Below are 12,500 nucleotides of genomic sequence, written 5' to 3' on the forward strand. Positions count from 1 at the left end.
GATAATTCACATCATAGCTAAAAATATCCACAGGACATTATCTCCAAGTCACGGTATCATTAATAGACTCAGATCTACCTCATTTCATGTCATTTTGAGTAACTTATATCAGTTAATTAATAAATATCATTAATTAATTTCTGTAACACAATAAGACACCAAGCATCATATCCAAAAATATGTAACATGACTGTCGGCCAATTTTATCATGATAGACAGACAGACAGACGGACGGACGGACGAACGAACGAACGGGCGGGCGGGCGGGCGGACGGACGGACGGAAGGACGGACGGACGGACGGACGGACGGACGGACGGACGGACGGACGGACAGACAGACAGACAGACAGACAGACAGACAGACAGACAGACAGACAGACAGACAGACAGACAGACAGACAGACAGACAGACAGACAGACAGACAGGCATACATAAAGTTTAACATTACATTCCTCAGTAAAGTTAAAAATCACTATTCTAATATTTTCACGTGTGACTAATTCATGGACTGGGTTCAGATGTTATACATTTGCTGATGTTATGTGATGGTTAGACATGGCCTCAGTCTGTATAAACCATATACTGCTATGTCCTGGATTGTTTTGCATTGTTTGGATATTGATACATAATAAATACCTAGTGTACATGTAGTTACAGTATCAGCAAACTTAACGTGACATTGATACATAAATACCTAGTGTACATGTAGTTACAGTGTCAACAAACTTAACGTGACATTGATACATAAATACCTAGTGTACATGTAGTTACAGTATCAGCAAACTTAACGTGGCATTGATACATAAATACCTAGTGTACATGTAGTTACAGTGACAACAAACTTAACGTGGCATTGATACATAAATACCTAGTGTACATGTAGTTACAGTGACAACAAACTTAACGTGGCATTGATGCATAATAAATACCTAGTGTACATGTAGTTACAGTGACAACAAACTTAACGTGATATTGGCTTCGTAGATATAGACAACGCATATGGCTACAATGATTACTATCGAATGTACTGCAGACAATGATATTCTCCCCTTTATAAATACTGGTAAATTACAAAGTTGCCAGTGGCGTGTAATTATCTCATTTAGTCATCAGGAAATGTAAAGATTATTTCGTGACTTTAATCAAATCAACAGGAATGATAGAAGTCATTAACATAAACACCTGTTGACTACATTCAACACATCTTGACTTGTCAACTAGTCCTTACCACCACTCCCAATGTGTATAGTGAAGTCCGCCCTCTTGCGGTCGGAAGATGCATTCGGCAATACTGATCTGTGAGAGTTGAATGTAATGTTGTGTGTTAACCCCAGAAACCAAAAAGGGTGTTCGCTTCTTTTAACAACAATCATTGAAGTACCTGTGGTTTCCTTTTTATGTAGTCATGAAATTTGTCTATGTCTATAGAACAAACCAAATTACATTCCCCAAAAGTATATTTAGAGAGGGCGCCATTGTATTATCCTCCATGTGCTCTCAGTGGATTTAGTTATATCTTTGGACACACGTTACTCTATTCTGGTTCATTGACAATCAGCAAATCTGTCTGATCATGATCATTTAGGCGGCAAACAATATAATGTTGTCTGTCATGGATAATAACTAAGTGAATTGATAAGTTCATAATCCGTATCAATATATGAGTGCTTACATACAGTAACTGTTTCAAATTGAGTAAAATCACAAATGAACTTCATTTTACATACATGTAAATGAAATACTAAATTAGGCTTCATCATATATAAGGAATAAAAACATAACTTTGAACTGTAGGTTGACAAATTTTAATAAGTAATGAAATACATTTTTATTCATGGAGAATGTTTTACATCCCAGAAATTGATCATTGCTAGAAATTATTTGTATTTGTAATTGTTGGACCAAGGTACGTGGATGCAAATAAAGAGGTAAGTATGCGTCTACTAGCTGCTACATGTGTATGGTTTAGTAGCGACTTCATTCACGTGCACATAGTGGTGGTTGCCTAAATCTTGGATCTCTGACTTTCATTCTTAACCATCTTTTTGTGCCCCATTCATTTTAGACATAGGGATGATCGCGCAATGTCACACAAACTCATAACAATAAGCGAACTTTGTGTTCAGGGGGAGGAGGTCTGGCGTCAATGCGACATTTCGATGGAAAACTTTCACTCCTTCAATGATAACAGCTTTTGTATTTTGAGATGTTGATAAGTTAATAAAAATTTATTCTAATGTGAGATATACCTGATGTGTGGTTTCTGGTAGTATTTTAATATGTTTTCAATCAAGTTTTTTACATTACATCGATTGTAGTGATGTGACCACTACAGTTTTCAGCATAGTTAATATCACATATAAACGTTTGATGCCACATCTCTTATGAATGTTCCTTTAGGGGAGGGGTTTGACCTAAACGAATGGTGTTCGTTTGTTGAGCTTGTGCGACACTGTGCGATCGTCCCTTAGTAAATAAATGTCACAATAACGACAGTCTGCGAAATGACAGGGATGCATCAGTTAGTAGTCTAGCTGACAGACGTCTTGGCATTCGTCCCTTCTGTAAGGCACACTCCGAGTGGCGCAGTCGCGAGTAGTACAGTGACGAGGGACTTGTCTGTGCACTGAAAAGTTAAGTCCAGAACTTCTCGTGGCTTCGCTGCACGGGGGCGCACTTCGTGCACCTTACGGCGGTACGACATATAAAGTCATAGTCTGGCAGCGAGACTATTTAGTAAGCTGACCGTTACAACGTTCGTCAGATTGACTGTGGTTTGGTTAGACTCCACTCTTCCCAACAGGTATCAAGCCATGGTTTTCACGAATGAGCTCTGTGAGTGTCATATACGGTGACGTCAAAGTCATTTAGCATAATAACGTTAATGAGCTTCATCGTAATCCGACCCCTATTTATTTGCTGATTGGGCCTTTAAAAATGTTCAGTGCACAGCCAAGAAAGAAGATTTTTATCGTCTGTGTTTAGCGTAACCTCGAAGTGGCTGACTTGACAGATGATTTTCTACATTGTGCACGCTCTTTCTCCTCAAGGAGACGTTGCCATTGTTTTTTCAACGCGTTCACATCCACACCATGAAGAGTAAATATATTGTGAAGAGAACATGGTAACCCATCGGATTGCCTATTGTTCCATCTAGTATAATCTTCGAAACGCTCTTCATGGGATAACTTTACAGAAAGTCTCTCTAAGCATAAACCAACATATACATCTTCCCAGTTTATATATTGCATTTGAGAAGATACATTGTAAACATTACTAACAACATCATTTGAAAGTACATAACCTTGACCCTGTAAGTAACTAGGATATGTCGAATGCGGATAAATATCTTTTGGAGTATACCATTTTTGTGTTGTATTTCTTTCCACGGAAGCATTCCTATTGAGATATCCAATGGCAAGGCCATTTGTAGGTTGCCATGCCAACTCTCTAACAAGAGACAAATAGTTTACGAAAACGTCATCGTCAGTTTTCAGAACATACCGTACATGGGGACAAAATGTCTTGACCCATTTCATCCCAATCATTGTTTTCAAGGTCAAGTTTAAATAATGTTCGTCAAAGTCGGCTAATATTATATCTTGAAATGTGTGGAATTCCCGAAGAATCTTCCGAGTCTCACCTGCATTATAACTTTTACCAAGTATAAAAACCGTCTCGATTTTTTTATCGTCAACTTGTTTGACACTCGCCCATGTTGACCGTATAGTTGCTCGCTTTTCTACATGATCGTGTATTGTTGTTACAAATGTAAAAAGAAAAGTGTTTGGGTCGTTGCAAATATTCCCTGGACTTACTACAAATGGAAAATCATTCAGATTTATCTTTCCTATAGGATTATAGTTTTGGATTGTCGACTTCTTGTCGCTTCTTGCCTTATCTGGTGTTGCAGTGTTGTTGTTGACAGTTAATTGTCTTGTTTCAAATGCAGTATTCGTATCCCTTGTAGTGTTGAACATTTTAAAGTTTGTGAAATATGTATTCGTACCACCATCTGGAACGACGGCATGCTTAAATACACTACTAGATGTCCAAAAATGGATATGGAATAGCAGAAATAATACTCCATTAAGACAAATGAGAAACGCCAAGATGGCAATTACATTCTTTTGGATATTGGCCATACCAATTCACCAGAGTGTTCTGAAAAGGAAAACAAAATACTATTGCTCATGATCAATATGTGAAATGTGTGGGGTGTGTGTATGTGTGTGTGTGTGTGTGTGTGTGCGTGTGTGTCTGTGTGTGTGTGTGTGTGTGTGTGTGTGTGTGTGTGTGCGCCTGTCTGTCAATAGCGGTGACCGGTTAGTGATACGCAAATTGAAACCGATGTAAAGATCAAAACGAATTTGGCTGATTTATCTAGTATTGTAATTTCCTATGATTGATGAGATGACCTATCGTTGATATATATGGGGACCTTCAGTAATTACTAGAGATGGAGAATGCGAGGTGGGGGTTATTCTTTTTGCAATTGGTTCGGGGGGGGGCATATTTTAGAAAATGGAATTTAGGAGGGTCACGTTAATTTACTTAATATCACTGCGTATACTAAAATGGCACTGTAAGTAATAGATGTCACAGTTGGTCACTATGATATGCACTCAAAGTTATTTTAAATTAGTTTAGACAATGTAACTAATATAGAAGTAGTTACAGATGCCCCAACAAGCTTTGGAATTGAGACTGGGATTTTTTTGACTAGGCATTTTTCCTTTTAAAATAATAAATGTTATTTTTGTATACTATATTGTGAACTTACTGGTGAGACCGCCAATATAATCTATACAGTCGCATTGTGTGATTGGAACAGTCCAAGAAATTGGAATAAGAAAATAGTCACCGAATGAAACCACGGTTACAGACTGTGATGTTCAGTCATGCTAGAAATGGCTCCGAGACACTTACATACCTCAACCTGACCCCCAAATGACCTCTCCAAATGCACAGAGTAAGATGACAGACGAGGGGTTTTGTATTTGTATAAATCGTTTTCTTGTCAAAACCCCCCATTGGAAACTTCAACCTGAACGAATGCATCGTCTCGTCGCACCAAAAATCTTCATTTTCATTTAAACATATAAGCATGACTTCGTATTTCTATCTCACATTGAGAAACGCTCCAATTTTTGATCAACCATGACTATTGCAAATTAATTAACACCTAACAAACATTAAAAAATAGATTTTGTGGATTAACTAAGTTGGGGGAGGGTGGGTTTAATCAGTTGTGAGTTGTCTTGCCACTCCCCAGACGAGCCATTGTGTTGGTTGAAGGCTGATGTATGTTATCGCCACAAAGGACTATACGGATAAAGTACACTTCGAATTCAATGAGGTTAGTGTGTGTGTCGTTTGTTGTTCGTTGTCTTTGACCTCAGACCACTGTAGAGAATTCTCTATAGTGGTCTGAGCGTTGACATAATCTCAGTTGAACACTATCTCATAAAAGTGACTAAATACTTGCATTGTTTCTTGTTACACGATGTGAAGAGACAGTGTGATTGTGTGATTCATATTGTAACTTTTGATGACGTGAGTTTGTCTGAGCAAATATTAGAATGTAGGCAGTACAATTAATTCTCTGTGTAATTTATTCCTACAAAGTTGACTTCACTTTCGTTGCTTTTATGCCAACTTTTTGTATATTCAGATATATCCAACGTCATCATCTACGTGTACACATTAGAACAAATTGTTATGTTGATGATACAAATCAATTAAAGTAAACACGAATGCATGGGTAAACCATAATATTAACAAATTGCTGTGTTGCAAATATACAAATGTAATTGTAGTAAATAATCGTAACAATAATTGCAGTAATGGGTCAAAGAATAGAATGGTTTCATTTGCTACCAAGCCCTTCCCTTCCCCTAGATGTAGAAACTTTAACAAACTTTGTTCATTTGTAAAATATGTAGTTACAATCTTTCGTGTCATTTAACGAAACCAAAAATGACAGACACAATGTTAATGGTGTAGTTGTGATAACAATTACCGGTACAGATATTTTCCAAAACGATACCCCATCATATCATCACCACCGCCAAAAGTACCCAACCCTCCCCCTCCCCCTCATTCAGTTAAAAATTAACAGACTACAACATTTTAGCTAAAAAAATATGTAGTAATGTTTGGGTGTTTGGCAACATTTTCCCAAAAACATCGAAACTTACTATGGATTATTTGGTTAAATAGTATAGACGACATTTTGATGGTATTAAAACACAAACCATTAATAGTACAGGAGTACTGAATGTTTAGTTTGTTTATACTTTGTGTATCGTGCTGGGACACGGTTTCACAAAGATGGACGACGTCGACAGTTGACAAGAGGTAACACATTGGTCTCATAGTGTCGCAGTTATGTTATGACTTTGTAAACGTCCAATACTTTACTCATTTGGCGATCACAATCGTGTATAATGTATCTGAATACTCACCAAATCACACGTCTCCAGTTGTGTATCTTCTAACAATCTTAGTAGTTGGCAGCACAACCATCATATAGTGTCGTCACAAAGACAGTTGTACTTTTGAGCCAAAACCACTTTCCAGTCAAACACATGTAAAACGTATGAGCCCAGTGTCTTGTGGGTAAATGAAAGAAACCTGTATGTAAAATTGCATATACGTGACTGTCCTACAGAATAATAGATCATGCGAAACTGAACAGATCCATCAGAAAAGCAACATATGGCTAGCAGTGAGACAAACACGCACGATAGACTGACTATTTAGGACAAGGGCAAATAATTCGCGGACTGTGTATTTAAAATCTCATCTGCGCATGGTCAAACGCCAAACCTGTTTTTAAAATATATTCAATTGAAACGTTTGCCGTTCAAGCTAACTGACTGAAAGCTCCGATCGTAGACAATGTGTGAGTGCAGCTGCAGTATACAATGTAAAGTTGAAAAATAACAAGAGTCCTAGGGGGTTCACTTATCTCATACGAAAGTACTTAGGTGATGTTTTTAACTTGTTTTTATGTTCAGCTTGTGACACCGTACCATATTTTTGCCATTCTGGTCTAAAAAGGAAGTTCAATGTGTTTTGTTTGTTTGTTGTAATTTGAAGAAAATAGCACCTAACATTTGTTTGTATTTCAAACATCGCATATCAAATACCTTGGCATGTTAAAAGAATATGTTGTTGACAATAAGCTGTTGACCTTTTGACGACCTGACAACAACGCGTCCTTGATATCCAATGCATGGAAGTCATGTTATCGAACCCCTCTTGAACAATAGCATCGACTTTATCGAGACTAAAACAGTTGACGCGCAAAAACACCCCCCCCCCCCGAAAATAACGCACACACTTCGCCTCATAGAAAGTAAATCCCGCCTACCGATCGACTGTGACCCAGCAAATATCCAATGATCTTCTATAATACCAACACGTATATTGGGGAAAATCGTGCTGTTGCCATAAAGCGGTCAAACAATTATGATTGCATTCAGTATGTTAACCCTGTGCATCGTCGTAAACGACAGCCTCTTTTACGGCACCGTCCAAGACGCGCCACTTTATTTCGCAGTGCAGTGTTAAGTGGAAGAAATAACAGCTCTGGTTTGCGAGAATAGATATTAAAGACGAAAACAGCTAGAATCGTAGCGTTGGTGTTATTGATCATGAAATTCACAATGTGTGGACGCTCTTTATTCATTCCAGGAACAGTTACACCAATATTTTGCTCAACCAAGGTCGATGTGTCTGTATGAACGTGCGTGCATGCATGCGTGCGTGCGTGCGAGCGCGCGCGTGTGTGTGTATGTATGTGTGTATGTATGTAAGTATGTATGTATGTATGTATGTATGTATGTGTGTATGTATGTATGTATGTATGTATGTATGTATGTATGTATGTATGTGTGTGTGTGAGGGTGTGTGTACGTGCGTGTGCGTGCATGCATGCGTGCGTGTGTGTGTGTGCGTGCGTGTGCGTGCATGAGTGTGTATGTGTGAGGGTGTGTGCGTGCGTGTGCGTGCGTGAGTGTGTATGTATGCGTGCGTGTGCGTGCGCCGATGTACAGTAACCGGGTACGTAATGACTTTTTGTCGACTCTGATAAGGAAGTCAACCATAATTTTTTATTGGGAAAGTGGGTGAATCCATCTGAAAGAAATGCGACTATTTTCTTTCCTGATTAGATTTATCGAATCTAGTTAGGTCGGTTGGCTAGGCTGATTTTATGAACAAAGCCTTTATATGATGAAGATATATATTTATACTCACTCAGACCACTACTACGTTAGTGGTCTCAGATTTATATAATCGTACCAATATTGTGATTTTTCACTTAGTAATTTTAATTTTGTTCAAGTGTGATTCTTATGTCACAAAAGGTCATCCTCTATTCTGAAAGATAACTATACAAAAACCTGATTTCAATTTGGTTGAGATATGTTTATGTTTTTATTATCGTCATTTTCTCAAAAAAAAATTATATGTTTGTCAGCCCTCCTGATGACATTTTACGATAGTTTACTCTTTCTTCTTTGACCTCACCAAAAATTATTCTGGGAAAAGACAGATAATGGCATAAAACCTGGGATTAAATTCAACTCAGAGTCATAATGGCTATAGTGACGTAAATGTGTTTGTGCACCCACCCTTTTTCTCTCAACACATAGCATCTAATCGATACCTAGGCCCCTTTGCATTAACCATGTTTTATGCAATTGATTACTTAGGTTAGTTATGCTGATATTTTGAACTAAGCCTTTCTATGGTGACAACAGATATTTTATATAATTGTACCAATATTATGTTCTTATGTTATTACTCTTGGTGTTACATAATAAAGACCAATCATATAGTATATTCTGTGAGTTGACATAGGACCCTTGTTTATGCGAGGCTGAAAAGATAGTGTCATTCAGCTACGGGAACAATTGTTAGCCCTTGAATTGCGAGCTCTACCTTGTGAGAAGTAGGCTAGGGGTCGGTGTTAATAGTTATTCTAGAAAAGTGAGCATTGGTCTGCTGTAAGCAAGTTCTTTTAGCTCCCAGTGGATACCACAAACTGTATGCGTACGTAGGCACATGTATGTGTGTGTGCGCGTGTGCGTGTGCGTTAATGTATGTGCGTGCGTGTGCAAGTGCGTATTATGTATGTATGTATGTATGTATGTATGTATGTATGTATGTATGTATGTATGTATGTATGTAATATGTATTTATTTATTTATTTATTCGTTTGTTTTTGGCTGTTTTTGTTTGTTTGTTTGCTTGTTTGTTTGTCTCTCTCTGTGTCTCTCTAGCTATCTCTTTGCTTCTGCTTATGTTTGTTTGTTTGTTTGTTTGTTTGTTTGTTTGCTGTTTGTTTGTTTGTAGAATATGATGCTTATTCAGTTTAAATATACCAGGACAAGGCTGAAGGCTAGTCTGACCTTTGACCGATACTATTAACCGTGCATACATGTACAGTTTGTACCTTGTCCTGACTGTGATGTTAGCTTGCGACATAAAAATACAAAGCACGTAGTGAAAGACAACACAAATAATAGAGAAACGAAAGAAATCACAATAAGACCACTCATCTGTACTTTTATGCTATAAATCTTGTTAAGAAGCACCTCCTTTGGAATACTAATTCAGGTCGTTGTCTCCACATACAATAGCTATCAAGATTGATCGCATTTAATAACTTAACCACTTATAACATCTTGCTACATAGACCTTGTTGCCATAGAGACACAGTATTATAGAGTAAGACAGTGTCGTTGTCGCAGAAAAAGTATAAACTAAGTCGACTGTTTGAGAAGCCCGTTCCTGTCGATCCCTTTGACTTTACTGCTTCAGGTAGGGTTATTTTCAATTGTACACCTTGTGAATGTATCTTTGGTGAAAGTTAGTGACTATATGAACTACAAAATGTACGTGTATGCGTATATAAACAATGTCTGTTGACAATGCCGTGTTATCGGAGTTTAGAATGTAGATTGATGGGGTTCAATTCGGACTCCTTTAAAAGTTTTCAGAACTGATCTGTAACCACCTGTACGGTCTGTACATAAAATGAAGAACTGTCGTTAAAATCTATGTTTATTTACGACAAATACACTATGAAACATTGTTTACAACGACATTTAATCTTTTCGTACAGTTTTGCCCCCCCCCCTCCAAGCAACTGGACTACATCACCACTGCAAAGTCTTATATATTCGTAACTTCACGGCCATGTTAAAACAGAAATGAATCACTAGACCCCGTGTGTTTATCAGCCCTGTTAACACCAATTTGAACCGTCCATAAAGTATATAAATGGCGTACTAAAATCCAATGCACGTATACGTATAGTAGAAGGGGTGTACACATGCATTGTGAAATTGTTTACTGGTATATACCAGTATATGTGTCGCATTAGTTTGCTTTTCGTCAACGTGTTGGAGTCAGTGACCCATGTTTTGACGTTTACTATTGATTTCCTAACATAGTAATAAGCATATAGCAATACAGTTATATATTGTTTTCCCCTTCTCACCTTGATTGGACTTGAATCCCATGCCATCTATAGCTCTAAGTCGTTGTCACGCCCCCCTTACCCCCCCCCCCCCCCCGACATTCATAACCATAAGTCACACCAATTTGAATCCCCATTCCAGCTGTCAGATTGGAAATGTAAGCGTTTATGTATTCAATGCATGATGATGAATTTGCATATATGTAGGATCATTTTGCACTCAGGTGAAAGTACTGACACGGTCAGATCATCTCGAATTTAAAAGGACAGCCTTTAGACCTTTCACCATTTCCCCAGACGTGTGTGCTATATATATGCCATTGCTACATCCCCCGAGAGTTTGATCATGTATGTGACTGTTTCGACCCATTGTCATTCACAATGATAAGGTTTTTTTTTTACATACTTTATCACCTATATGTCGAAATACAACAATGAATGGGTATATACATGTACATATGTATTCAAAATATCTTCATGGTGACGTATAAGCATGACGAAAGCAATGACACGGTCAAGGTGAATTTACCGGGACAATGTCCTGTATGACCTTTGACATTGAACCGTTTCATGATTGTGATGTGAGAATGTTGAAATGAAGTTGTAACTTACTAGACAAGTCAACCTCAGACCACCACAATTTGGTTATCTATGGGTCAGCTTATCATTTCAATTGAAGGAAATATATTGAGATGCATGCATACAAGATCTAGCGTGTTAGTAGACAATGCTAGCTACTAGTTAATATACGTATGAGCATAATCGGAACCACACAATTTTTTTTAGGCCTTAATCAATGGACAGCTTTAGGATTTGATCCCACCGCTGCCACAACCTCTATAATTTTAAAGGCATTGGTTGTTTTTTTCCAATACTACTACCAATGTAAAGTGAATTGACGTGGAGGTACTGCGTTAATAAGTTTCCGTGGTTGACTAATTAGCATTGCTGACTGCTGGAACTTCCAAAGGTTTTGGATGCACTACCGGCATTATTGCCTGGAACTGAGGTCACCGTCCCCGCTCTGTCACATTGTCATCAGTATCTTACCACACTCATCACCCTTCACTCCATTAGACCGACCCATCTCCTCACATGTATTACAACAATCAAATTGTTTCACTGATATGGTTGTCAGCAGTGATTTGACTGATATGTTGCCATATTACAATACAATGGTGGCAGTGGTGGGATCTAGTAGCTATGGAATGTGTGACACCATTGATGTCAAAATCACAAATAAATGCATAATGCAAAGTTAGATAACTCATTGAGTCAAAGTTAACATGTATCCCCTTATTCCATTTCTTAAAAAATAGACCTTCCCATGAGCCGATTTGTAAAATGTGCCTCACCCCATCCTTTATTTGACATCCTTGAAATTACCGAGGACTCCATAAGTTCTTAATGTAATGATTAAGATAGCATTACTTTTGATAACCAAATGTTAATGTCCCTGTACATATTAACTCACCATTATTCTCTGTAACATATGATATATTTTTTCAACGAAATTAGGTATGGCTTTACAACCACCACCAGACATCAATGAAATACCAGCTGATCAAACCTTTGACCCTACTACATACCAGTATCCCCAGTCATCATACCCCGGCCAACCAGATGCCAACAAACCATACCACGATCAGCCTGGTGGTGGCTATCCCCCACCATACCAATCATTACCAGGACAAGTACAGCCATATTACCAGCAGCAACCATCACAGTTACACGTCCAACAACAAAACACGGTGGTCGTTTTAAACCAACAGCAACAGTAAGTATGTTTATAGATAGGTTAACAATATGAACTTCCCTTTTATCCAGAATAGTACGTAGAAGAATGTTTTCATCAAAATGTGAAGAAGATATTGATAACATTGGGTATGATTATTACTGAGCGATATAAATAAACAAGAATACCCTTACAATGTAGAATACAGACAGTCAGCAATACTGAAACCATGGTTCTTGATTGACAACAACAACAACAACAACAACAA

General features: G+C 37.9%; 2 protein-coding genes across 2 annotated transcripts in view; one reads left to right on the forward strand and one right to left on the reverse strand.

Moving 5' to 3' along the window:
* Nucleotides 1–2,777: 2,777 nt before the first annotated feature.
* On the reverse strand, nt 2,778–5,003 carry LOC144442584 (beta-1,3-galactosyltransferase 5-like). Its single transcript, XM_078131965.1, has 2 exons — nt 4,936–5,003; nt 2,778–4,166 (listed from the first exon to the last, which is right to left on the reverse strand). Exon 2 carries the CDS (start codon nt 4,145–4,147, stop codon nt 2,984–2,986), a length of 1,164 nt encoding a protein of 387 aa, XP_077988091.1. The 5' UTR covers nt 4,148–4,166; nt 4,936–5,003; the 3' UTR covers nt 2,778–2,983.
* Nucleotides 5,004–9,725: 4,722 nt separating this feature from the next.
* The window catches only part of LOC144442782 (uncharacterized), a 5,089-nt gene continuing 2,314 nt past the window's right edge, over nt 9,726–12,500 (forward strand). The window contains exons 1-2 of the mRNA XM_078132155.1: nt 9,726–9,836; nt 12,016–12,274. Coding sequence (XP_077988281.1) covers nt 12,018–12,274 — 257 coding nt within the window. The 5' untranslated portion in view covers nt 9,726–9,836; nt 12,016–12,017. The remainder of the gene's footprint in view (nt 9,837–12,015; nt 12,275–12,500) is intronic.

Source organism: Glandiceps talaboti, chromosome 11 (genome assembly GCF_964340395.1).
Source record: "Glandiceps talaboti chromosome 11, keGlaTala1.1, whole genome shotgun sequence".
NCBI lineage: Eukaryota > Metazoa > Hemichordata > Enteropneusta > Spengelidae > Glandiceps > Glandiceps talaboti.